This window comes from Corvus moneduloides, chromosome 12 (assembly GCF_009650955.1).
Source record: "Corvus moneduloides isolate bCorMon1 chromosome 12, bCorMon1.pri, whole genome shotgun sequence".
NCBI classification, from domain to species: domain Eukaryota; kingdom Metazoa; phylum Chordata; class Aves; order Passeriformes; family Corvidae; genus Corvus; species Corvus moneduloides.
Window position 1 is genome coordinate 12,323,170 of NC_045487.1, and position 27,974 is coordinate 12,351,143.

The window sequence follows — 27,974 nt, forward strand, 5'->3', positions numbered from 1 at the left end:
GGCCGGGTGAGGCACAGGCAGCCTCAGAGCAGCCGGACCCAGCCGCGCCCTCAGCCGCGGGGCCGCGCGGGGACACAGGAGCGGCGCTCCCGCTCCGCGCGCAGCCGGGGCCGGCACTGCCCCCGCGTGGCCGCAGCCGGAGCCGCAGCCCGAGCACCAGCCTACCGCCAGGGAAAAGCTCCGCCGAGAGCACAAACCGACCCTTTACAGCAGCCGTCTCCTAAACAGAACTTCTGCATCTATTTTTACAAGTGTTTAAGAATTTTCAGTAAGATAAAGGTTTTAAAATTACTTAAATTAACGGCATTCCTTTTGCACACCCAGGTAGGACTTTATTCACTATTCTTATCTATTTTTATTTATTATTACAAAAATACTCAGGAAAATAAATAAATAAAAAGGTAAACCTAGAAGTACTGGATAGAATTTCTCCAGACAGAAAACACACATGAAGTGGGAGCAGCAGCATTATTCCAGGAGGAGCTGCTCACTAGGGTTAGTAAGGTGGCGTACTAAGCATTTAAAAATGAAATCATTTTCCCCCCAGGAAAACTCCAGGTAGCTATAATCACTCTTCGGTGGTTTTCCCTTACAGCACCAGGTGCTAACTGGTCAAACACAAGTAGTATTCTATAGACTTGATTTTATACAGTACAACAAGTCCTAAGTTTCCTAGAAAAGGTGAAGGAAGGACTAAAAGAAATGTATGAACATAAATCCTCTGGTAAGTACACAAAACAAGCTAGTACACCCTGTATTCATGCTTTTTTATGAAACTCCCAAATTTCCAAGCCCCAAAGAAACAAATAGAGCCATAAGAATAATATTTTTAATTAATATTAATACAGAAAGAGCACATAGTACATTCCTTTCCAGCAGCAGCTCATTCAGCCCTATCATTGGAAAAAAAAAATAAATTAAGGCTAGTTGAGGGCAACCTGATCCAATGGTTTGTTTCCCTAGTGCCTTCTTGGAGACAGCCTTGTAAGTTTAAGAGACTATTTCTGCACAAAACATGGGATGTTTATTTAGCAAAACATCAAGAACAGATAAAAACATGCTTTGTTACAGTGGTAAAAATACAGAGCTTTCAAGCTGCTTTTTACACCAGCTCAGTTAGGAAACCACACCAGCCTGGTGTGCAGCATGGTGGTGCCTTGGTATTATATGGAACAGGCAATTGTCAGGGATCATGGTGACCACGCCCAGCTCAGTGCAGTATAAAGTGCACAAGAAAAATAAGTGCATTGAAATGAACCATTTATGAGCAAGAGCAATTCTTGTTACACAGAGTACTTGCTTAAAATGGGAATCTCACAGGCTGTTCAGCACAACACAGTATTACAATTTTCAAGAGCACAGAATCAGTATCACATATTAGAAAGACCTTTACTGAACATAGATATTTTTTGTATTTTTTCCTCCAATTATCTGCCCCACCCAAGACAAGCCTGATGTAACTTATGGTGGGTTTGGTTGGGGTTTTCTTGAAGGATTTTGTTTGCTTGAGTAAATCTGTAAGGCATCACCTTTAACTAATACCTTCTCTTTACCCTCCATATTCAAAATAAGCAAGGATTTAGTGGCACAGTGATTTGTTCCATTTTGAACCCCTAGTTCTAAAAATGTTTAGCAGAGCAGGCAAGTTGTATGGGGTGAAGGTTTTTTCCCAGCTACAAGAGTTTATGATGTCCTATGAAACTTTACATTTTTACAGGCTGTAAGGAACCACGTTGTCAATGTATTTTCCTACTCACATGTTAAGGCCATTGTTTAGCAGTACTTATGAGCCAAACCATGAAGCAATGATCTAAGTAAGTGCTATTAATTTGGGGGGACATTCGCCATATAAAAACAAGGAAGAGAAAAGAACTGATTGGGAGGTTTCCAAATGCATCAAACAACATAAACATTGGGTGCTTAGTCACTGGAATCTTTGGGCATTACCGTTAACAGCAGTAAATGCTTAAAATGCAGGCTTCAAAATAGCTTATTCAAATCCCCTACAAATATATGCTGAAGGCTTAAAAAAAACACAAAAAAGTCTGCCTTTTTTACCCTTGCATATAAGTTATGCATATAAGTTCACAAGTTTCCTTTCACAGTGAAATCACTTTTCTGTTTGTATACTTGTTTCTGAGAAAGGAAATAAAATTGGGGGTATTTCTTAACATTTCATTTACATTGCCAGATCACCTCCAATGCTGTGCAGTACAGCACACAGCAATACATTTTAGATTAAAAGAAGACTCCTTGATTGCCAAAACTAATTTTTTTTTGCATGCTACAGAAGACATCTCTGCCCTCTTCACCAGTAAACAACTAACCAACCATGTAATCATACACTAGTGCTTGCAAAACTATTTACCATTTGGCAGTAATCTATAGTACAAAATGCAGGCTGTAAAGCACTGCCTGCCCTTCCAAACACAGTATTTGTCACCAAGAAGTGTGCACAGTAAAGAATACTCCCTACATGTCTCACAGGAAGAGTCCCCACTTCTTTTCCTTTTCCACTGAAAGGCCAGAAGATTGGAGGCAAGAAGCCAAGCAGCTCATTTACACCCATCTGTATCAATTCATTTCTGCTAATAAGAGTATCCTGACAAGCTGGATACATTCCAGTAAAAAAGAGTGGGTATTTTGCTACAAGATTATTCACCTAGGAAACTTTAATATGGCTGCCAATTCCAATTCTCTCCTCTGGCCATAGCAGGTCCAAGACTGTTCTCCAAGCTCAGGCAGCAAGAGGTAACTATATGTAATGAGGCTGGGAGGGTTGGAAAGATGACACCAGTGGAAGACATGAAATTAATGCATTGGGGAAAGTCAAAAATAAATCTAGGGCTAGGGAAGAGAAAGCATCCACACATGCAGACTGGTCTTATGGGTACAGGTTTGTGCTTGGGCCTGTGTTTGCTCCTCGTTCAAAGGGGACACTGCTTGCACCTCCTTCCAGGTTGGGACACAGTGGGCCTGGGGCTAAAAGGATCAAACCTTGCAGAGCAAGTTGAGTCTATTCTATTACTATTGTCTTTCTTGGCAAGGCCCCTCAGCATTTGCTTTGCAAACAGGGCTCTAAAAACATCACTTGAGGAACATGGATGCTGCAGCCAATCCTCCTCTTCAATACACAGCCAAGGGTGGGCTACCAAACCTGCTGCTCAGATTGCCCAGTGGGCTCCAGCCCATGGGAATGAACACAGGCTGCCCCTACTCTCGTTACCTACAAGATGCTTTGGTGGCATCTTTGTCAACACAGCTGAGCTGCTGCCCCAAAGCAGGGTGGATGCAGCTGAGGAAATGCCCATGGACAATAACCAATCCATTGACAGATGGTTATAGAATCCATCACCTAAAACCTCACTGAATTTTTTCAGGAGAGAAAGAGGTCAAGAGCTTAGGGTAGTACTGAAACAAAAGAGTTTTGCCAAGGAGCACAGACAGGATAAATAAGGCAAGGGAACATGAAAGCCAGGAGACTCTTGGAGGCAAAAGCAACAGTGACACTTCTAACAACCTTTCACTCTTGAGTGAAAGATTAGAGCACACTTCATGCAAAGGCTAATGGAACAGATCAACCCCCTCAGCACCCCCTGCTTTACACAGATTAGTCCTTCAAGCAGTTTTCAAACCTCTCTCTACTACCATTCTATGGTAGAGTGTGTCCCAAAGAAAGAGTCTAGGTTTTCCAAGAAAAACAAAGTAACCACATTTTCTACAATAAGGGATCAGTCTCCATTGCCTCTAAAACAGTGGCTTTTTCACGTGGCTTTTCCTCTGTTGTATTTTGTTATCTCTTCCCTTCTATAGACTTCATCCCAAAAAGGAAGTTTCCATATAAAACATTTTAAGAGTTGAAAATGTACAGTTCATATATATGCAATTTGTACGACCAGATGTTACTGTATATATATAGTTGCATGTTTGCTAGTCAGTGTAGACAGAAGTAGCTAAAAGGCAACTAAAACAACAGTATTTCATTGCAAACAGGAACCAACAGACTTCAAAGTATAGTATTTTACATTAACACAGGTTTTGCAGCTTTTCAAGTTAGTTTTCATCAGGTACTTGGTATACAGTAAAACTCTGATCTACCTTTATTTATAGTTTCATCTTTCCAGGCAGAGATTTTTAATATTCTCTTTTTAATATTACTAATCCTGAAATGAAGAGTCAGATGTATAACATATTCCCAGGCAGTAGCTTAATGTACTGTAGAAAAGTCAGTTTTGTTTACCAAGGACTAGAATTCACTTCAGTAACATTCCCTGAGGCAATCCATGAATTTTATTGTTTTGTCCTGGAATCATTTGTGTACAGTTGCTGTTCTGTTCCAGACTGCTTTGTTTCTTTAAAAATAGACACTTAGAAAAAGCCATCTGTTAACTTTCATTGCTAATTTTATATTTTAGCAATTAAGCGTCCCCTTAATGCCCTCTTCTTTTCCTCTCTTTCCCCTCTAAAAATTGCAACTTAACAACACAGCAAGTCTGTGTGCTTGATTTTTGCAAGACAGTGATTCAGATCTTTAAATGAATGTTAATTTTTGGAACTGAAAAGAATGTAGTAGATAACATAATATGCAATGAGCAGTCTAAAATTTATCTTATTAAACTGAAGTTATTCTCTCTTTCAGAGAGAATCTACTGCGTTAAAAAAGATCAAGGGTGAGGAGACAGGGTGGGTGTAGAGAAACACATGAGAATCCCTGTCCACAGAAATGCACTGAACTAGAACACTGTATCCTTACATTCCCAATGGATAAGGAGATCTCTCCTCATATAATTTCACCTTTAACACTTCAAAAATGCCTGTGTATCATCAATGCACTTAAAGCTTTTAAGTTTTAGTAACTTAACTTTGTTTATAAAACAAACACACGCAAGCACACTTCCTAGAGTGCAAAATGCTTAAATACTTCAGTGACAGAACTCCATATGTAGTTTTTGGAACAGTAAATCCTCTTGATGTCATAGTCAACTTCTTCCATTGCCAGCAACGGTTGCATTGAACTACTCAAAACTGCAGCAAACCTAAGAGTGGGTAACTCTGAACTGTCTCTTCAGTTCTGCAGAGATCCTGGATCATTTGTATAAACTCATCGTTGGACTTTGATACATGCACATGTAAGCATCACAAAGCAGTCTTCGTGCACAACCTTGGATTTTTCTGGAATCCAGTGAGTGCAATTCTTCTAGAGACATCTTCAGGTATTCACCAACTTCTGGACACGGGGTGACTTGTGGAATGTTAAAGCCATTCTGACCTCCTTTTGAACCATAAGGAAAGAAGAAGAAACAGATTAGGAGAGCATCTACATGTGTTTGCTCTTTATAATGTACTTTTATTATGACAGCATCACCAGTTCTTGAAAACGCCTTCTAAAATATGCCACACTGGACTGCTGCAGGGTAAACATCTATGAAATGTGTATTTTTCAAGAAATCACAACTAGAGTCAGAATAGTGTAGTATTTACCAACAAACCACACCCACACAAACACCACACAAAGCCGGGGAGAACTTTGGGTTTTCATTAACACTAAAAATTTCGTATGACTTTAGGAGAGTGACCTGAATACATAAACCACCTCACATGCACTGAATTTGTTAATAACAAGACAATTGGTAGCAGCTGATGAATTTACAAACCGTGTCTGCACCTGACTTGCAACACTAAGGCAGGGTTTGCTCCTGGCCATCTTCCACATAAAAATGAGCAAATTCAAACAACACAAGTATGGATATTCTGCTGTTCGCAGCAGGTATTTTTAGCTTATGAAGAAAAGCTGAAGAAAAATATTTGCAATACAAAAAACCCCCCTAAGATCAGCAGGAGATATTTCCAGCATCTCATGTGATCTAAATTCCTGAAATAAAGTGGTTCTTTACAAACTTCAGTCATACATATTTCAAGGAGTCTGAAACAAAGCTTGATTATCTTCTGGCTGTTCTAAGAAAGTGACTCTAATTCTGTAGCAATTTCATTTTCAACAAGAGGCAAGATTCTTTTCTCCCTTCCAACTCACACTGTAACAGAGGGGTTCAAGAATACTTCATGCAAAAATCGTTACTATATGTCTGACACTTCATCTGTTACTGTTTTTCTCAGGCACCAGAATTGAGAGTCCATATTTAAATGGGATCTGTTTAAATAGCAGTATCTAAGAAAACACTTGTTTTAATGACATTTGTATTATTATAGGATAACAATTTTCCACTGATAACTCTAAAGGGATTCAAAGGAATAGCATAGATGTTGTAATGTGTGACTATTTCCTTTATTGTAAAGGCATTTACAGTAAATCATTTAAGAAAAAGCAATAAAAAAATTTGCATGCTGACTGATAATCACATACTTCCTGTTAAATACAAATTGAAAGTACATTCCTGAACTTGATTATTTAAAATTAATTCTCTCTGCCAAATTTGCAAAGCATAGAAAAATGTATAAGCAGTCCTGCAAGAAAACTTCTGCAGTTACTTCTACACCATCTGCTTACTAAGGTATCCAATTTAGGTGAAATTCAGAATATGCAAATCAGCAGCTGCCACAAAATCAATGTGCTGAGGTAAGGCTGAGTCAAGATCAGTATCCCAGCATCACGTACATCAAGTTAAATGATACTAATAACCCAAAACGTCAAGAAATAGTCACTGAAATCTAAAATACATATACAAACAAGTAAGAGGAAATGAAGAGACTAAATGAGAGGTTACCATCCCGATCTGCCATGCTGTCGAAGAAGAGCCAGGCGGAGTCGTCCCTGCCGTACTTCACAAAGGCTACATAGTGGCTGGTCTCAATGCACAGAACTGCAAACAGCTCCATCTTCTGCGAGGGGATGCAGCCGTGCCGCCAGTCCCAGTCTGGCAGATCCTTAGGAAGTGACAACGGATTGAATTTATGACTCTGTCTCTTGGGATGAAGATGAACCTACAATTGAAGTGATATTTCAGAAAAGAAAAAACACCCCATAAGATTATTTGTTTCAGTGGCAGACAAAGCTAGAAAAAACATTACTGCTGAACAGAAGATTAATGGCATTAGAGAAGGAACTGCAGTAACAGTAGCTGACTAAATGTTTCATCTATTTTTCCCCACCAGTGTAGTTCAATATTGCCCAGAAAATTCAAATCTAAGGTTAGAAGGGAGGTCAGGTTTAATGCAACGATTTCCTACTAAGCTCAGATTGGAAAACAAGCCATAAGGGACATCTTCACGCAATTTCCAAACAGCAAACTTAAGCATTTCTGTCATGAATTTATCAAGTCTACCAACGTAGCATGTACATAAAATTGGGATTTAAAGCACATGATTACTATTTCTCCACTGTGTCCAGTCCTGGATTTGGCAGTTGCCATGTTGATAAACAGGCAGGAGTTCCTGATCTGTCACCAAAGGAGACACTTCACTTGGTGGGTGGCAGCTGGTGAGGAACTCTCACTGTGCTCTTCTACCTTTCTTTCAATTATTACAGCATTAATAGTTTTGGGTTAAACCCATGAGAATAACAAAGATAAGCACTTACTTGTGTATTGCATGTTTTGCAGAACTGCTTGATTTTGCCAGCAGAAATATCAGTGTCTTCATAACACTCCCTGCACTCGTACATAGCGAGCCCTCCGCAGATGCGGCACTGCCGGGGAGCTGCATTTGCAAGAAAGGCATTAGTCTCCAGGCTGGGGAGGCTTTTTTTTTAAGAAAATGAATACAAAAATGCAGGAGAACTATTATTTTAAATGGAGAAAGACACTACATTTACAAAAAGTTAAAATGAGATTGCTAATCAAAGCAGAAATGTACCACTCTATTTAACTTCTCTTTGGTGCAATGTGCATTAAGAGAAAAACATTTACACTGGTAAGTTGCAAAACAAGATGATAAAAATCAAGTGCAAAAACAAAAGCAAAACCAGGCTTTTAAATCATGTTAGCTCTCTCTTATCATATTGGTAGAGCTTGCTTAGCCCCTATGGCTATCAACACCACCAAAAAAAAAAAAAAAAAAAAAAAAAGAAAAAAGCATAAGCTAATGGCCAAGACAGTGAAAAAAAAAGGCCATGACAACTTCAGAAATTATTACTCTAATGAATTTTGGCAGTCTTATTAATTCTAATCTCAAATTTAAAACTAGATGTCCTTCCTTTGGTAATGCAATGAAAAATTCAGTGGATGATCAATGTCAGAAACTTAGGTCACAAAAAGAAGTGATACAATTATGGTTGAAAAATGCAGTCGCAATATGCCACAGCTGCACATCTTCATCTCAGGTTCCCTTCTAGTCTGATAACCAAATGAACAGCCATATTAATGAACTGCTTTGCTGCTAATAACTCAATTTTAAAAACACCCTCCTGAAATAACTTCAGCTGTACCGCTACTCAAGACTTAAATGAACACAATCAAGGAAATTGTATTTTATACATTCTTCTGTATTAGAGCTTCTACTTGACATAAGGGAAAAAAGCCTTCTAGCCAGTAAACTTTCACTTCTCACCCTGAGCATCTCACACTATCTTGGTAAATATCTAATAGAAAAACAACCCAAAAAAACCCCACCAGAAGTACCATTAGTACTTTCACTGCGTTAGGCACTCTCAGCAACTCCCTTTCAGTATACAATGCAATGTTACATACTTACTGTCTTCAAGTAAGTCTGTTATATTTAATTCCAAGGATGGAAAAATTTTATTGAACATTTTGAAGTCTTTTCCAAACCGGGGCATCTGGATAATCAGGCAAGAGGGTGCCTAAGTAAAATACCAGAATATAATGTCATGAACTTGAGATAAATAATTATCTAAGTTTATAGACATTCTTCTAATGTTATAAATATATTCATGTTATTTCAACTCACAGCCCACTGACAGAGGTATCTAAAAGTATTAGTCCTTAAAACAACTTACTGGCAGCAGCTAAGAAGTTTTCTTTTAGTAATTCTTTACCTAAATCATTTTCATCTGTTCAGCCAAAGAATACATGTCATTAAGTGAACCTTAAAATATTTTTGCTACGTAGGCATTCAGATCACTGACACAATATTCCCAATTCCACCATGTCTGCATGTTTTTACACCAAATCCTACTTTTGTCCCATTGCTGAATGGACGGATATTTAGGTATGATCACTTCTAACAAGGCAACAGCTGTCACCAACCTCTGCAAACTTCAAGTTGCTGTTGATGAATGACCACTCTAGTAACTGCTGAATTGTTGGGACTCCAACTTTCTCATTTTTGTCCATAAAAATTTGATAGAAGTAACAGTCTTGTACTTTCTGACCTGCTGATCTAAAAACAGATTTAAAGAAAAGAAAAACCAACAGATTCTGAAGCTCTACTGTAATAGCGAGTATCTTACTAGGAAAATAACATCTACATGAAAATAGTCTACAAAACATTCCCTCTTCGTTGAAATATATTGTGCTTTAAAAAACCCCAAACAACAAAGCCAAACAAAACACAGCCTCCTGCCCCCAATGACTAAGTACCAGGCAGTCAAGTATTAAATGTGGACTGATTATGGAAAAATTTAAAGGAAAAAAAAAAAATCAGTGTGAGTTTCAGAGCATGTTTTAAAAACATATGGCTATGCATGGCTGAACTACCAACTGACACATACTTCCTAAGCATCTGCATCAAAAACTCCAAGACAATAAAGCAGCTTTCATTGAAGAGACAATTAGGAGTTTCAGTAATAAAATATCAAATGAAACAACAATAATTATCTTCAGTATGATGGGTTTAATGAAACATTTCCTCTAAATCAGGGCGATATTTACACTGCTTCCTGCAGTGGAAGTCTCACACAGATGGCTAATGTTGCTAGACTTGCTCTATAGTTAGCAGAGAATTCTCCAAAAGGATAATCCAGATTCAAGGCTGTCCAGCTCTAATTGTTAATACTCCTTCCAGACCTAGGCAAACTCTGAGGCAGGTTACCACAAACTGCCAATGCAAGCCATAGTAAATAGTCTGGAGAAACATCTTCATCCTCACCAGAAAACAAACAAACAAAAACAAAACAAAAAACCAAACAAAAGCACCAGCAAAAAAAAAAAGAACACAAAAAACCCACCCTTTCCACTAAACACACACACACCCCTACCACAAACCAATTATCCCGTTCAAAAAAAAAGAACCACAAAATCACAACACATTTCGTATGGACAGGGAGAGGGACACAGGATTAAGCTACCAATTTAAGCATGTTTTGAGGTCAGATGTTCAAAACATAGTCAAGTATCAAGTACCAATGTTTTTCAGATAATATTTCTGTTAAATAAACATAAATCTGATATATTTGGGAGGAGATCTGGAAGTACAAAAGAAAGGATATAGAAGACTGTGCTCCGGTTGAAGAAATGGTTTTTGCTACTATAGAGAAAAAGCATATAGGACTAACTAGCCTCTAACAGCAAATGAAAACAGTTAGGTAGGAGCTGTTTCATCTCAGCATCAAAAGTTCCTGCGATGAAATTCCTGGGAGCTTTCATCAGATTTGCTATAAACTGTAACCTCCTCCCATCCCAGCCAGCATTTAAGCCAATGTTGCTTTTTAGAGTACTCAGGTGTTGAGAGGACTCTAAGAGCATGATGCTCAGTGTTACCACTACTAATCTTAAGCCTTCTAAGAAGAAACGAGACTTCTGAATTTTCCTTGACAAGTTCAGGTATGTGCACAATACACACAGACTGGTGCTAAAAGCTGAATGGTGGAAGATATGTTTTGTTCTCTGTATGGCACAGACACGACAAAACCCTTGAAGGCCAAAGAAAAAAGATTCACCTTATTTTCAATAGTGGCTCAACTCTTAGGATATGGTGCAATAAAATATTCAAAAATTCTTCTGGATCTGGAGGGAGGAGAGAAAAAAGTTTTGTTAACATGCAAAACCAGATACATTATTCAAGACTCATTTAAAGTGAAGATTTTCAAAATTTTCATAGAAAATTAGTAACAGTTAGTTTTTACAGCTTTATTACCACAATAAGATTATGACAAACTATGAACATTTTCATAACAAACCTCTATTTGTTCTTTTAGTGTTAAATGGCCCTAATAGAAGGTACAGGCTCAACAGGGCAACAAAGCTTTCCCGTAAAGTTAAAAAAGATGCTTTGTATTTCAGAGGAATCATCTGGCATCACACAACCTTTCCAGGAGAAAGAAAAGCTTTCAAAAGGAAACAATGAATCTGCAGAGAGCCAGTGAGGAGCAGTGACAGTAACACAAAAACTACACAACAGTCCCAAGTTCATCTAAACTAGAGACTGAGTTCTCTAATCAAGAATGCAGCCAACAGCAGCTTCCCAGAGGGCTGTTCTCCCCCATCACAGTTTGCTGGTGTATTTCTCTCCCTGCCACTAACTGCAGTAAATAGTGGTTCCAGCATTCAGTATTTACAAAGAAAGTAGTATTCTCCTGAATAAAAGCAAAACAGCTACATAATACAATGCTAATTAATCAATATATGGAGCAGAAGATCAAAAAGTTGGGAAATGATTTTTCTAATATGATTGGGACATTTTGTTCCTTAAAATACTACATAACCATTGTAACAATGAAATGTTGTAGTGCAAAAGTTTATTCCTCGGGGATCAAAGTGACATTGTGAAAGAGGACAAACACCCCAGCCTTATCAGAGTCTTCTCCACCAACTGCTAGAAGAGAGTTACAGAGGCACAGGAAGGCACTAGAAGAAATCCAGGCAGTGGAAGACTGCACAAATTGTTCAGATAAGGTTCTTTACATACCTGAGGAAGCAGAAAAGACCTTTCTAGGAGCCAATGGTCCCTCAGATCTGTGGTAGAGACACTACAGCCACAGCAAAATATTTGGGTGTTTTGTTCTGGTATAATTATATACTAAGGTTCCTCAGTTCCTTCATATTAGAGTCTTACAAGTCTCCAAGCAAGGCAAGCCTCCCCCATTACCTTTTTCCTCTGAAGTGAATCCTGATGCAGCCTCAACTTTTTCAAGTATTTTCCTCAGTTTCATTATTTTTGTAGCACATACATATCCATATCTAAGATAAATGGGTTTAATAAGCTATGAGCTAGTTTGTGATCAAGTCAGAGAAGTACAAAAAACCCCCAAACCAACCAACCACTTAAATACTGAAATACAGGTTCTCAAACCCTTCTTTAACTGTATACAGTATTTCTTCAAACCTACATACTGATTTCTCATATTTAATCTGACTCCCAGTTTTCTTAATGTAGTATAAATTTAATGCAGTGCTCAATGTTCTTTTATAACCTTTAAGAGCATTTTTAATCATCAGCTTACCAGGATAACTGTTTTCGGATTTGTCAGTCAATTACTTTTGATTTGTTTTCACTCTAATTTGCACCTCTTAATACATCATTTCAGAGTGTCACATAATAAACAGCACTGCCAGAGTTGCTAACAAAAAATAAATTTCAATATTTGAGAAAAAGTCACAGAGCTGTACTGCTGACCTAAGAAGCTGAGGCTTTGAGTATTTAGTCCTTTCCTCTCAAGTTTTAAGCATGGTAAAAGGACAGTAAGACATTCAGCCATCTCAGGCACCTGAGATTTCTGCTACTCAGTGTGTATCCTGCTATCCTACCTATTCCACACACTCTGGAACACACCAGACAAACCACACACTCCCTGACAAGAACAAGGCTTCAGGGGCCAACATTTTATTCCAGGAATCAAATAAAAACTTTGACATAAATTGTTCAGTGACAGCCCACAGAATTTTGGAACTACAACTGTATTATTCACTTGTTTGAAAAAAATTAAGCTTAAGAACAATAACTTTACACTGAGATTTTTGTTGCATCTCCTTTGCTCATTGTGCCTAAGAAATTACAAAGGTCATATTAAGTTCTTTTATTAAAAGCATTTTGGTCACTTACAGACCACATGTAAAAGGTAATGAAACTTCTAAAACACTGCTGAATTTATTGAACTGTGAAACTCCATATAAGATAACCCAAATAATTTTCTTATCAAGTACAACACCATTAAAAATATGTAAATATGAATGCTCTGAGAAAACATAACTTGTATTTATCAATACTTTTGTATTCGTTTTTGTACAAATTTTACAATGGCTTTGTGCTGATCCATTTGCAAATAAGAAATTAGTGAAAACATTTTATCACTAAACAATGAATAACTATTTCCAGTTATCACTGAATAAATTTGCCATGAAGGAAAAGTAAAAATACTAAAAAAAGTACACTGAGTAGCAGAAGATAGCCAAATTTCTCAGATTTGCAGTAGGAATGCAAACACTGCAGGATCTCTCTAATTCACGTTAGACTAGAGACCAGTTCTTGTCTTTACTTACATTCTCAGAGGATTCACAATCTCTGTCCGCAGCAGCTCCTGAGTCTCACTATAATACTCTACATCATTCATTTCTTTAGGTCTGAGTAGCACAGTGTCCAAAACAGAGCTAAAAGAAAACAGGCTACAAAGAAAAAAGGAAACGGAAGGCTGTTTTGACCATTTTAGATGCCTGAGCAACATAAGACAAACCAAGCAAAGCCACAGAAGAATTAACTAAACAAACTCAAAAGGAGGCAATTATGGACAGGGGACACAGCTGCACTAAATAGCAAAGTCCACTCCAACCCCGTATCCTTTCTGCAAAGTACAGAACCAGTTGCCTAGGCAGGGTTCCTCAAAGAAGCTGTAAGAGGCATTTCCCTCCCTCCACCTCCTGGCCTGTGCTCTCCTTATTCTTCAACCATTTACAGGCCAGGGACTCCCTTAGTCTAAACAAGCAGATCCATAAGGGCTAGTCCAGTTTGGACATGACCAGCACTTCATTGCTTGCACTGGGAGAGCACAGCGACTGCAGCACAGGACACTGGGAGCTGCACAGCAATACACACAGACAGTCACTCAAGCAAAGATCACAGGTTCTGCATTTCTAGCATGGGATGCCACTATACAAATTATGAACTTACCAGAATAAGGTGGAGTCTAAGTAACAGGAGTTGTAATGACCCTGGATACCTTTCTTCTTTCCAATCATTGTCTCTAAACCTTCTTTTTCCATTTTTGGAGGAGTGTTTTCTTCTACAACTTCACTTAAGTAACCTCCAAAGGCTGAAATTTTTTTTTTCAAAAGACACTTTAAAGCCTCAAATTTTATCCCCCTTGAGATTTTCCTATTAATGTTTTATAGCTAAGCTGCTGCCTTAGTGTAAGCATTCCTTCTCTGGACTAGAATAGCATTATAGCTGAGACTCACTGTCTTCCAGAGAGTGAAGAAGGCCTTACATTCCACACTAGAGTGCTTCAGAAAGCCTGCAGCACTGAATTAATTTTATCCAGTAGGCATGAAGTTCTCCTTTCATTACAAATGCCCTGTTCAAACTATCTTACAAGTATCAGACACTTTTTTTTGCTGTTGTCCCAGGCAATACAACATGACCCAAGAAATCTAAAATACCCGAAGTTAGGGAACAAAAGGAGTTTTTCACCACTAACTTCCATCATAAAAATACATGCTTTTCTTTGTTAATATTTAGAGAATAAAATAATTTTATGTTATGGATTATAGAAAAATAACTGCCTTTATTTCTGATAATGTAGTCATACAATGCTAGAGTTGTAAATACCATTTTCAGCAAGATTGTTTTACAACTTCTAAAGTAAAAAGTGTACAGCATAAAAAAATCCTATAATTTTATGACATTTCTTTTAATATATTAACATTTTCTTGTTCTAAAGCATAAAAGAATAATTCAAGAATCACTGTATTCTGTACAGGCTGATCTTCTATTCATTAATCTCAATTAAGTAATACCTGTACAGATTTCCAAGTGTTCAATACAAAGAACTTACTGCAGGAATGAATGAAACCAAAGCCCTGGCCAGTTCCCAGCTGATAAACAAGAAATAAGCAGAAGGTCAGTACCTAGAGAGTTGCAGCGCTCGATCTGGTTGGAAACAGGCTGGAGTGAGGCAAACCTGGAATCTGGCCTGCAGCTTTTGAGTTTAACAAAAAGAGCTTTCTTTGGAGCACAAGTAAAGTATCGAGTTCCTTTAAACGTTCCGTCCGTACAGCCTGCACATTCATCTTCCTGAAAATTCAAGTGAGAATTCACTGTTTTTCTTACTTCTACAACTCTGCAGTAAGACATTTGATAAAGTATCTACCCAGAAGTCACCCTTCTGCTACCCTGAAGCGTGATGCACACTCTTTCTGGAATTTAGTATCCAAAGTCTCGACTGAGGTGTTGTTTAACTGGATTTATTGAGGAAAATTAAGAGTTGCAGGTTTCTTTCTTCATGGTTAAACTTTCACTCCATCCAAAATAAAACAAGAATTCCATCAGAAGCAGTGTGGGACAGGTGGGAGGGGAGACTGTGAATTTAACCTAGTCCAGATTCCTTCTGTAGTTAGAAAGAGCACTTTTTACAACTTAATTTAAATCACTGAGCATGGGGTAGTGTGAACAATTTCAGTGTGACTAGGCTGCACAAGAAAAATGCCTACTTCAAAACACACAAAATGTACATCAAGGAGAGATAACACAAACTAGGAGTGAACAACAACAAGCTGTTCTCTTCAAGAACAGGATTTAAGGTATATTGCCTGCTTACTAACAAGGGCTAGGCTTTAATGCAGAAATACACGAGTGGCACCCAGGTTAATGCATGACACCCTATGGAGCAGTCTCAGAATGCCTGTGGCTTCAACTTCACCCAAAACACCCACAAGATCAGGACTTTTTTACAACAGCTGGAATTCCAGTCACATTCTCACTTTGCTTGTGTTTTACAAAATTTTATACTGCTTCATGTAAAATTTTATTGGGTATTATCCCAAAATAAAGAACCACCTCTCCCTAATTGTGTATACATTCATTTAACCAATACCCCATCACAACCTTGGCAGCAGCTGCCAGAGGAAATGTCAGTACGCAACAGCAATTAATGTTTGAGGCAACTGTACTTTTTTTTTTTTTTTTTTACAAAGGGCCCACAGAAACACATAAAGCACATGGCTGTCAAATCAACAATATCACTACTGTCAATTATCAAAACCAGTCCTATGGCTCTGACAGTCATCACTCTGACTGCCTGTTTGCTGATATGCAAACAACAAACAAACAAAAAATTATATTCAACAAAGACTACTACAGCTAGAGAATTTTATGTAAATTTCCATTTCAAAGGACCTTTAAATTTCATTTTTCAATTACAATCTCCATAATGTAAACAAAGGACACTCCTTTAATGCAAGAAAGTGATCAGTCCTACATATTCCATTGCCCATTGTGATCCAAAGACATCTCAGAGCCTATTAACAGGGTAAGGTGTAGGGCAGCCACAAAAGTCAGAGCTTATCAAAGAATTTAGTGCTAAGGAGATCACATGGTAACCTGTTGGGGCAAATCCCCCAGACTGGCTGTTTTTGCAGCATATACAGGTACCAGCTCTGATAAAGAAAACTAGTAATTAACATTAATATGAACTAGAATTATATTTACCAGTTCCAGTCCTGCTAATACTTCATTTACTCCAGGGGGCTGGCCAATCCAGCGGATTACTCCATAGAAAGGAGGATTTTCTTTAACTTCTGCCAAGGAACCTGCTTCAAGACCATGTGAGTTTCCAATTGGTCCTGCTGTTGATGGACTCTCCTGGGTAGCTGTAGTATTCGCATCACCCATGACTGACTGAACAGATAAAGAGAGAGGACTATGTCCCATAGTACCATTAGTACTTGTTGTTTTTGTCAAGCTAAAGGGGAGGGAGTGAAATCTGTTTTCTGTAGACACAGAGTTTGTTACAGGTGGCTGCAGTGGTGGTGAAGAATGCCCAAATCCAGAAGATGAATCAGTAAGTGATTTTGAAGGGTCTTCAGCAGCTGTTAAAATCAAAACCAAGATGTTAGTTAAGTGTTGGGGTTTTTTTGCCTGTATTAAAAAAGGAAAGACTTGGCTATCAAACCAGCCACATCTGATTTAACAGGTGGGAAGCACTAACACCTGGGGACATTTAGGAAGACTTTTGTCACTTGGCAACACTGGAGACACAGAACTGACTGAGCAGACACTGCTGCAGTCCCACCACTTTTACCACAAGCAACAGAAATGAACAGCACAGAGAAAGGAGATGTTAGAAACTACAGGAAGGTTTAGATTGAAATCTTTTTTTTCCTCCTCACATGAGGCTTTCTTTGAACATGAGCTAACAGCTCCAAGGATTATTACTGTAAGGGACAAAACCAGGAAGAGCTCATTGGTCGTTGTGACTAAGGGAATTCTTTGGTTCAGAGCTTATAGAGACATAAATAATTGCTTGCAAATATTATTTGCAAACGGAAGAGTGCTTATTCCCCTGACTATCACAACAGACTTTGGTTTTAATACAAGGAATCTATCAGTATCTATAAAGAATAAAGGATTAAATATGTCATGACCAGTGCAGTGCCTGATAAAAGAGATCACAACTCTATGTAACAGCACAAGCACTCTGTGTCTTATCTCTCTACATAATCATAGAATACCCTGAGTTGGAAGGGTCTCTAATACACAATTGCTATTCACAGAACAAAAATCTTCATTCATCTTCACCTGTTCTCCCCATGCTATTTCATTAAATGAAGTTAATGTCTTAAAAAATGTTTAAAAAAAAAAAGACATCTGTTACACAACCAAGAATAACTTTAACCCATTTTCTTTTGTGGTTCAATGAATTTAGGGGCTACTGCTGCTATAGGTTTCCATTGCAAATTAACAGTATTAGTTTAGTATTTACCCCTTCAGTCACGAAGCCAGTTAGCCACATTTTTCTAAAGTTTACCAGGAAAGGAAAAAAAAAAAAATAGGTCTGGAAGCAAATCAAGCTATATTGATCCTTTAAGTGTGTGCACTCATACTTTTAAAAACCAAAAGGGAGATTTTACAGAAGGAACTTTTAAAAAAATACAGAAAAAAACCCATGGATGCTTAGATAACTTCCCTGCTCCCACTTCCAGACTGATTAGCTGGCATGGCAGATATTACAGTTCCCCTGGATCTGTAACATTAGCTACAAAGACAGGCGAAATGCAATTACTCCGTATACTCAGCTACAAGGAATATCTTCGTGTCTTTCATCCCAGCCTCAGCTTTTATTCTGCCTGTGAGACATGTGCATTCCCACAGAGCTGCACATGAGTTGCCAAGAACGTAATCTCCTACATGCAGAATAAAACCACAGGTCACACCAAGACAAGAGTACATTTTACAGGGCTTTCAAGATGCTTTTTCTGTAGTATGTATTCCACTAAGACAACACAGTCCAACTGTTTTACATTTAATCTCATCCTTGTTTTATTTGAAGAGCATAATGTACTCTAGTTTTGTTTTGGGGGTTTCTAAAATAAATATATAAAAAACTATCCTCTCTCTTTACCTTCATCAATATACCATGGGGGTTTTGTTTTTGTTTGAGGCTGAGAGTCAACTGATGAGCCATTTAATGTATAGAAGACTTCAGATCTGCTTCTATTTCCAGGTTCAGAGGTAGATCCTAGAACACATATTTTATTGAAGAGATTAATCTCTATTTACAAAAGGTCACTTACACTCTTATTTCATAGTATAAATTTGTTATACTTTCAAGAATATACAACTGCCTTTCCACAAAGGAGCAAACCCTCCCATCAAGGCTAACACAGTTCTAAGCTTACAAGGTGTAAGTCTACACCAAACCAACATACACTCTAAGCTGAAATTTCAAGTCAGCAAGCTTAAAAGAAGGCAGCAGATATCTCTCAAGAGCAAATTTTTCGTGACTATAAATTATGGACAGAAGAAAGTATTTGCAATACAGTTACAGCAGGTGGGTTTTGGTTCTAAAGCACTGAAATTTCACAGTAGGCAAATAAATTACTGATCTACTTTCAATTCTATAACTTGTGCCAACATATAACCACAGTTACCACAGTGAAGATCATCTCTGCCAGCATCCAATGCCAAGTAAAATGACAACTTACAGAATATACTATCATGAGTATTCTACTATCCAATGTAGACACAGAATTTTGATTTTTGCCTTTAGGGAAAAAAAAAAAAAAAAGGATAAATTGTTTCTCTTTCAATTTTGGGGTTTTTTTCCTGGGAGGATTTTCAGAGCTGGACAAAAACAGAGTCAAGGAAGTTTATATTTCAGGAATTCAATTCTGGTTTTGAATCACAGCAAAATTAATACAGGCACTATTAAGTAGATCTGCTCCGGGGCTAAAAATTTTGAAGTTCCTTGTTCTGCAAGAAGACAACAGCAAACTATATATACTAAAAACCAAACCAAAACGAAACAATAAACACACACCACACTTCCAGAGAAACGGAAGGCAGCCCTGACCCGGTGATACTAGACAACTAGGTAATACAGTCTTGAATTTTTGCTAAACCTCAAACTCTTTTTCATGAAAATGAAGGCAGTTTGAGCAATCTTAACTTAAACTGTCTACCATCTTTATAATGATTAAATAAATTCATACTAACACTCTACTTCACAGAAATTTAACTTTTAACTACAGTTGCACTTGATCTTAAAGGTCTCCGCCCACCTTGATGATTCTATGAACTTGACACATAACTGAAATAATAAATCAACTGATAAAAAGACTTTTTTTTTTGCAAGCAACAAAATTTTGTAATCTTACATAACTAAAGAAAATCCCTTGCCATACGTACCTATAGCCTTTGGCTTACTATGATTGAATGAGCTTTTGTCACCACTTCTTGAGGTATAGGCAAGCTTGGGAGGTCTCCTGTCCTGTGACACAGTCTCTAAGACATGGTACATGAAGAGAGTATTAGCTTCCCTTTTCTAAAGTTCACCTCAGAATGTAACTGAGCAAAGGTCTGCCATCACAAGCTTTAACACTGAATGGAACAAAGCCTTGTTTGGCACATAACCAACATTTTATATGTATACAATTTGCTTTTATCACATCAGCAATTGTTTACTCTGAAGTCTACCATTACTTCTTGAACATATCAAATAGGTTGACTTTACATCCTTCAACATATGTATCTACTTCCATTATGGGAAACAGATGCAAGAAATTTTAAGGTTTTTATTCTACCAACACATCTACAATAAATGCTCTTTTCAAAAAAATGGAGATGTCCCCATGAATTCTCCAGAGAAGAGCAGAAACTTTGTGCAAAAACACGCATCTCAACTAAACCAGCATGCAGGAGGCAGACATAAGAAAAGTCAGTCAAACTGAAGAGTGAGAACAACAGTTACAGACTACAGTCATTAGAACCTGCCTAGAGACAGAGCCCAAACAAAAGTCTCATATAAACTTTCTTTTCTTCAGAAAAGGAATCAGGGTACTGTAGTTGTTACAAATTAACACTATTCAGTGAATTACTTCAGTGAATTTTTCCAGTCTTGACAGGCATTTCCAAGTATTTATTCACAGAATGTACACCTAATACTGTCAACACCTTTCAAGCAAAGAAAGAACAGCTTTCTGATCAAGATACTTGAACTCCTGGAGTAAACTGAACAACAGTCCATAGAAAAGATTCCCACTACAGACACTCACATATTCATGAATATTATACACTGCATAGTATTATAAATACTATACAATTTGACAGGAATTGTGTTCAGTATTAAAGCTTTTCTACTAGTGAGACTGTAACCCAAAGGAGGGTGAAACTGAAGAGAAGTATAACACAGAAGGTAATTCAAGTGAATTTAGGATATTAATTCTGCTGTATTGTTTTAATCATATAACTGTGCCTAGGTGGAGGATGTCCTAGATGCTGTCGAAGTCTGCCTTCTGGCTAAGAAAGCAGGGCATACCTGGAATAACATCATTGATATGCAAAAGAAGTGTACTTTCAACACTTGCAAAACTGCACAGCTGTATTCCATTATATCTTCCATCCCAGTTTCCAATCGGATTATCCTAAAAATAGAAAAACACATTACATGTATCCCAAAAGAAGATTTACATCATACTGAGTACACACATATGTCTTTAGGAATATAAAAAGTAGGAAAATGAAAGATTTGACAACATCTACTTTTTCCTGTAACAAATTTTCTATTTAGAATAGGCAAACATTACAGTCTTTAAAGACAAAAGCTTAAAACCTGCTCTCTTGAGAAGTAGTTCCTACTTTAACAAGCATTTCTCTTCTAAAAAACATTGCTGATAAACAAGCTAGAACAACTCCAGTGCATTGTTATGGAACAGCTGCTGCAACCAAGAAAATGGAAGCATCTAACCTATAAAACCAGAACAATCTTGAACTACCAAAAATTTAAAAGCTGCTTATTTAAAAAAAATTCATGTTGCTAGAAACAATTTTTAATGACAAGCTTCACATTTTCTTGAGAGATCAACTTTTGTACTTGAAGCTCATACTTTTAAGGTAGAACAAAGTCAAACAAAACAGTTACATGAAAAAAAGCTTTTTAAAACGGCTAACAAAAGAAAAAGACACCCAGCCTACTTTTTTAACAGGCAGAACAAAGCCAGTCTCACAAGACGAACACTCAACTCCATGACTTCAGGACTGACACCTAACATGGCAAGTAGCTCAGTGGAGGCTCCTCAGAGTAAGCAGAGTATTTTGCCTGAACTGTTTAGCATCAAGTAGGACACCATTTACCTGATGCCAAGAAACAATTACCACCAAGGGGCATCTTTGAACACAGTGTTTATTTCCCATTATAGGTCAGCCTCCGCTGAAGTAGCTTGTGGATAATGTTTCTTCTTCTAAGTGCATGTCATTCACTAGCTAACACACATGCAGAAGTTATTAAAGTCAGATTATTTTCTTACCATGTCCACTCCAACAACGTATCCTAAACTTTCGTTTCCTGGTAAGACATCACAGAATATAACTGTCCCATACTCTATACTCTCTCCTATCTTCAGAGAAACCCTGGAGTTGATCTCCAGAGGAGGAAGTTCTACCTGCATTGTGTCAACTGGAGCTGCATAGTCACTTTCCAGTTCATTGTCATCATCTTCCACCAGCTCCAGTTTGTCCAAAGCAACAAAAACCCCACAATCCTCATCACATCTGAAAAGCTGCTTGCCTTGGTACTGTCCATCAGTAAAGCCCTGACCGCGACCTTCTTCCTAAGTGTCGGAGGAGGAAGAGGAAGGGGAAAAAAAAAGAAAAGATAAAAAACCAAACCATGTATTCTGTGAAAAAACAGACTACTAAAAAAGCAGCAACACAATCCAGTGTTTTGGACAAACTGCACTAAGAATTTCCCTGATGAACTATCGTTATATTGAGAGAATTCTGTTGTCAGAATCTGTGGCAAATACACAAACTGTCTATCTCAGGAGAATAAAGAGCAAGATGTCATTAGATTAGGGAGTAGCCGCAGGCAGAAGCCTTTATAGTCAGAGAAGCATGTTCTCTTCAGGTGCAAATTTTGCTTCAATCATCAAATTTTTGCCATATCAAGACAAGACTACTTCTTACTAGACATAATGCTAAGCATTCAAAAATTCCACTTATATGCCATATAAGTGAAATGATTTTCAGAAACACTTGGGCCTGATATTCCCTGAGGTTCTCAGTGGGAATTACAAAGAGTCCAGGAAAAGTTTAAAGAGTACTTTGAAAAATATACTCCTACAACAAGATGAGAACTCTCCTGAGTTCAATAGCTTACGGTTGCCATTAATTTTGTACAAGTATCTCACAAGGAGCATACAACAGGTACATTCTCTATTTTAACTAGTTGCCATTGGACTTTTAGGAATCTACAAAAACAGCAGCCCTAAAATCCAACCCTGCATTTATGGACTGTATCCTGACACCAGAAAACAAAGCACTCAACAGAAATCTGAGAGTCTGATATTCACCATGATAGGGATGCAAGCATTTTTGCCCAGAGAAGTTGTGGATGCCCCATCCATGGCAGTGTTCAAGGCCACGATGGACGGAACTCTGGGGAACCTGGTCTAGTGGAAGGTGTCCCTGCCCATAGCAAGAGGTTTGGGACTACATGATATTTAAGGTCTCTTCCAACCCAAACCATTCCATGATTCTATGAATTAAATTTTTCTGGGCTAGAGGACTCAGAGTATGCTCAAGTCTTTCTGCCAGCCCATGCACCACATCCAGCTTCACTTAACATGGAGATTACAAGGCTGATGCGATATGGCACATTCACATAAAAATATTTATGAGAATGAAGGTACAGTTTTTAGGGGTAACTATGCTTCTAGAAAAAAAATTATTAGGAGTTTCTCCTTATAGTGAAGATTTATTTAGCTCACCTCATAAAGCATATCTGATACTACCCCTTAGCAAGTAACTTACCAGCAATTCTACTCCAAAGTATATCCCTGTTAGGGACCTTTCTTGCATTAAGGGCCCTCTGAAGCGAACAACTCCAGGATATTTCTCATCCCCTGATCTCAGCTGTACTCTAACAGGTGAGCCAATATCTATCTGGACGCCTTTAGCTAACCTGCTTTTGCTTTTAAACAAACTGTATCTTTCCTCACAGTTAGTAATAGCCAGAAGCAACTCTGCTAGTTTTTCATTTATTTCTATAACATCCTTCTCATCCACAAACAAGATTGCATGAGGTTGTTCCAGAATCTTTAATCCAATCTGCAGTTTCTTGCCTTTACATGGAATATTTCTGGAGTGTGCCACAGAAGAACGGTCTTGAAAAAACTGCCCAATGCTACCTTTGGGCACTTTCAAGAGCTTTTGAGTCTGCTTGTCTATGACACTGCATTCCTGGAGAAGCAAGTAAAAGATCCGCTCTTCCCAGTAGGACGAACTTGCTTTTTCTTGACTCCATAAGCCTGAATTCATTGTGATTAAAACTTTAAAAGCTGCACAGAAGTCTTCAAGAAAAATAAGCTCTTGATTTATATGCAGAGATCTTTCCAAATTCTACTGAAGGGTCCAATCTTTGTGAAACAGTGCAATATTCCTTCTGCAAAGAAACACATTCAGAGCAGGAAGCCTAGAATAAAAAGAAAAGAAAAAACAATTGAATTGGGTAAGTACAGCTAGTCTTAAATAAAACATAAAACAATTTAAATCTGTGACCAGACTCATTCCTCATACAGATCAGAGTTCAACAAATGCAAGGCAGTGACCACAATCCCAGAACAGCCACTGTACTGCTGATCATGGACAGACCCATTTACCCATCTCTGCTCCTTATTGCTGTGTATTTCATTTCCTTCTCTAGTTCCTTGAAAAAAGGGGTTGTGGAAAACATGTAATGAAATGCAGAAAACAAAGAAAACACACATAAGTGAAAGCAAAAAGAAAACTTAAGTGCAAATGAACATGAATAAACAACCTGCTCTGGTTTACAAACAATATTTTAATGAAACTTTCCACTATAAAGTTCTTTTCCCATGTTTAGTGACTACTTATTTCTGACAAAGTGCACTGCATCTGTCATTCTGCATAACATTTTGATTTAGTGAAGCAGAAAATTTTGTTGACAAAATAGAGCAGCAGAAAATGGGAACTTTAGTAACTTGTAACAGCCATTTCTTTAATAGAAATGGACAGTTCCAGTAATATACAATATATGAAAACCTAATTGTGCCAACATTGCAACATGCAGTTCTCAGAAAAAAAATTGGAGGCTCTTACTTTTATCATTCTAGAAAGATAGTTCACTTCAAAGTAAAAAATACCTCACTTTCAGCTATTAAAAAACCATGGAAGCAAACACCTTGGTTAAACATCATCTTAAGAACTATAGCTCACAACCAATGAAGTGAAAAAGAACAATTTAAAAATACTTCTTTGAGCATATGTGTCGTTAGTTCACACTGGATACACAAAGAAAGAGACTTTCGGAAATAAACGGATCTTCTTGGGACATACAAAGGGGTCTGTTGTCTTTGTTCCCCATTGCTACTAATAGTGCTGTAATTATTTTTCTCATCTTTTTAAACAGACAGAATATTTAACAAAACTCTTTCCCCAAAGAAAAGTAGTAACTATAGACAACCTGAAATTTGGGCAAAGTCTCAACTTTCAGTCCCTAGGAACTCACACATTCCTGTGCTGCCTCAGTGAGGCTCCTGTACCATCCAGACACTCAAACCTGCTTCTCATCTGCACAGATGTGACACGTGGGTGTCAGTGTCACCACCACACCTCAACACTGCTGCTGCAGCAGCTCACAGGAGTTCTGTGGCTTAATGTGTTTCCATCTGCAAAGTAATTAACACCTGAGGAGCAGGATCTAGACAGTTTCTGATCTCACTGAAGGAAAGTCTGGTAGACCATCCATGTGTTTCCAAGCTAAAAAATATTTTTCCTCACTTTCATTTGATACATATAAATGGGCTTTAATGTTTGTTGATGATTAACAAAAAAGTGGTGTGAGCATGGGACTGAAATAGTTTATGTGGAAACTGATGAAAAACACAGCAGGATTCCCCTCCCCCTGTGCCACATGGAAACATGATTAAATGACCATTAGCTTTTTTTAAGTCTACTCAGATGTTAAAATAAGAGTTTCATACAAGTTCTGATTGGTTTGCTTCCCTTACTTTTTTTCACACAATGGGAAAAAAACCTTGTCTTGCTCTTCATAGTTCCATTTTATGTTCTCAGCTTTCAAAAGCTGGCACACTTCACTTACCTTTCTTTTTTTTTTGAGCCATTCCACAAAGTTTCTCAATCCCCAGTAGACTACAAACAAGTATCTCTGACATTACAGGGATTCTGATAAATAATTAATTTTAATAAGTATGTATGGAATAATATATTAAAAGAGGAAGTCCGTTCAACAGCTTGAAAAAGGTTGATTGAAAAAATTTATTTAAAATAAGCTTTATCATATCTATTTTTTAGTAAGTATAGCTTGCTTGCAAGTTCATTGCTGCAATAATAAAATCTTCACATGTTTAGTAGTAAAGAATTCAGTGAGAAAACATGCCAACAGCTGCATTTAGATTATGTAATAACTTTATGTGGTGTGTGGTCAGTCTTTCAAAGCCCTAGTCATCCACAGAAATGCTACTAAACCCACTGGATATAGTACCAAATGGCTTTCTTTCAATAAATAATTCATTATCCCTATATCCCTATGCCTTCCTTTAAAAACTTATCTACAACCACCGTCCCATACAGCTTTAAAAGCCAAATACCCTTCTTTTAGAATAATACAAGTGATAAATTAGATTTCAAGAGCACAGAAAAGCTTGTTAAAAGGACATTAAGTTTTGGCAGTGTATCAAAAGTACATTTGCATACACCACTGATTTTAGGATTATTTTTACAGCCATTTTCCATGGAATTCTGTGAATAAAGTAAAATCTTTGCTGAACAAACAGGGTAGTCATATCAGACTATGACCAAAATCAACTATTAGACCACTGTATGATTAATTTGGAAACCAAACAACTTAACCCTTACCAAAAAGTCAACACTGCACAACACACCAGCAACTACAACACTTCTGCAAACCCCAGAGTACTTGACCACCAATACAGACAATTTAAGTGTCAGAGCCTGTTAAGCGGCATCCTTCTGTTCCACCTAATACCTCATTTTTTTCATGCTCTAAAGACTTTGAGGAGAAACAGGCAAAACACAGTTACAACTGCAACACCACACAGTTTGCAAGAAAAACACTTTTAAAAAATTGTCAGGTGTAGGCCATAAGCTACCTAACTTCAAAGCTTCCCTAACTTCCTTTATTCCTCTGTCATGAGCCACTGTTGCCGCTACAGAGACATCTCATCAGAATAACAGTTTGCTCTGAAATTCAAGAACTCTGCTTCTACCCTGCAGGAACCTTACATGAACTATATAGAGATGTTTAAACCAGCTATCAGGTTTCAGAATGAACACACGTCTGTGACTCTGATCCAGAGTATAAAATGAAAAGGCTAAAATAAACTGCACAGTTTCTTAAAAAAACTTCCACTTTAATACCAAAAATAATTTAACCACCTGAGATGCACAGCTCTGTTTTTCAACAGCCCAAAACCAATTTTCACGTGAAGGTTAAAACTAGGAGCAGGGAAATTTAGTTGCAGCTCAATGTACACAGAATTACATGCTGGCAATACAAGCCATGAGTGGAAGAAATAGAAACTGTTTCTCAAAAACAGCGGTTGAAACAGCCTAATACAAAGACGTTCGTACTGGTAACATGATTCCTAAGGGAAAATGCACCGGCAGTTGTGTTCGGCGTTATAAATCTGATTCAAAAAATCCCCGTGAGAGGAAGAACAGGAATCATTCTCAAGGGCCAGAATGCTGTGGCGTTACGAGATTTGCCAGTACGGCCGCCCTGCAGACACCCCGCGTCCAGTCTTCCCCAAAAAAAATGAAATACGTGTGCTCAGATTCCGAAATGATACGGAATATCGTATTTCACTTGGTTCTCTCACGGAGTGTTTCATGGCAAGACACGTCCATGAGACCCACATGGCTCCGTGCAAGGCTCAGCTTTGGAGAATTATTATCCTCCCCCCCCAAATCTGAGCATTTTCTCTCCTCCCCAGGCGGCTGTGTGCAGGACGGGGAAGGAAAGTCCCGAAACACTTCTTGAGTAGCCAACGCGTTGCCCGGGGATTGAGGCTGAAGTGCCAGAAAGGCCCAGCAGGGCCCGCCAAGAGCGGAGCCACCGCCACCCCCGGCCCAGCCCGGCCCCGCCGCTGGGCCCGGCTCCCCCAGAACCGCAGGGGCGCCTGCGGCGGCTCACGGCGACCGCCCACGGAATCGGCCGGAGCGCGGCCTGATCAGGCGCCCGCGCCAGCCGCGCCCCTGCCTGACGGCGCCGAGCGACGTCCCGCGGCAGCGCCCGAACCCGCTCGCTCCTCACCTCCTCATGCTCGGCCCGGGCTGGGCCTCCCGCCCGCGGGTCCGTCCCGGCGCCCTCACACGCCCGACGCGCCGGCCCTGCCCTCTCCGCGCTCCCCCATAGCCGCCACGGCCGCGCAGCGAGCGCCCGCACACCCGCTCCTGCTGCCCCGGCAGGCCCT

The 27,974-nt window shown here is 38.5% G+C and overlaps 1 protein-coding gene across 2 annotated transcripts; it reads right to left on the minus strand.

Moving 5' to 3' along the window:
- Positions 1 to 813: 813 nt before the first annotated feature.
- CYLD (CYLD lysine 63 deubiquitinase) lies at positions 814 to 27,952 on the minus strand. 2 transcript variants are annotated; one of them, XM_032121633.1, is made up of 17 exons: positions 27,815 to 27,952; positions 23,311 to 23,971; positions 21,942 to 22,109; positions 20,819 to 20,924; positions 19,690 to 19,785; positions 18,404 to 18,520; positions 16,492 to 16,871; positions 14,913 to 15,078; positions 13,957 to 14,098; positions 13,332 to 13,454; positions 11,941 to 12,032; positions 10,793 to 10,859; positions 9,162 to 9,294; positions 8,647 to 8,755; positions 7,535 to 7,653; positions 6,723 to 6,939; positions 814 to 5,272 (listed from the first exon to the last, which is right to left on the minus strand). In XM_032121633.1, the coding sequence occupies exons 2-17, from the start codon at positions 23,815 to 23,817 to the stop codon at positions 5,088 to 5,090; spliced, it is 2,727 nt and encodes a 908-aa protein (XP_031977524.1). In that variant the 5' UTR covers positions 23,818 to 23,971; positions 27,815 to 27,952; the 3' UTR covers positions 814 to 5,087. The 2 variants fall into 2 exon arrangements, with proteins under 2 accessions (XP_031977524.1, XP_031977523.1); XM_032121632.1 differs by having other exon boundaries at positions 21,807 to 22,109.
- Positions 27,953 to 27,974: the final 22 nt, after the last annotated feature.

Excerpts from the sequence above, each read along its gene's own strand:
- CYLD (XM_032121632.1), bottom strand. The coding sequence starts at position 23,817 with ATGAATTCAGGCTTATGGAGTCAAGAAAAAGCAAGTTCGTCCTACTGG. Across the intron at positions 22,110-23,310 it reads ACTTTGGAGTAGAATTGCTG|GAAGAAGGTCGCGGTCAGGG; the intron begins GTAAGTTACTTG and ends TCCGACACTTAG. Across the intron at positions 7,654-8,646 it reads AACAGACTTACTTGAAGACA|CTCCCCGGCAGTGCCGCATC; the intron begins GTAAGTATGTAA and ends TTGCAAATGCAG.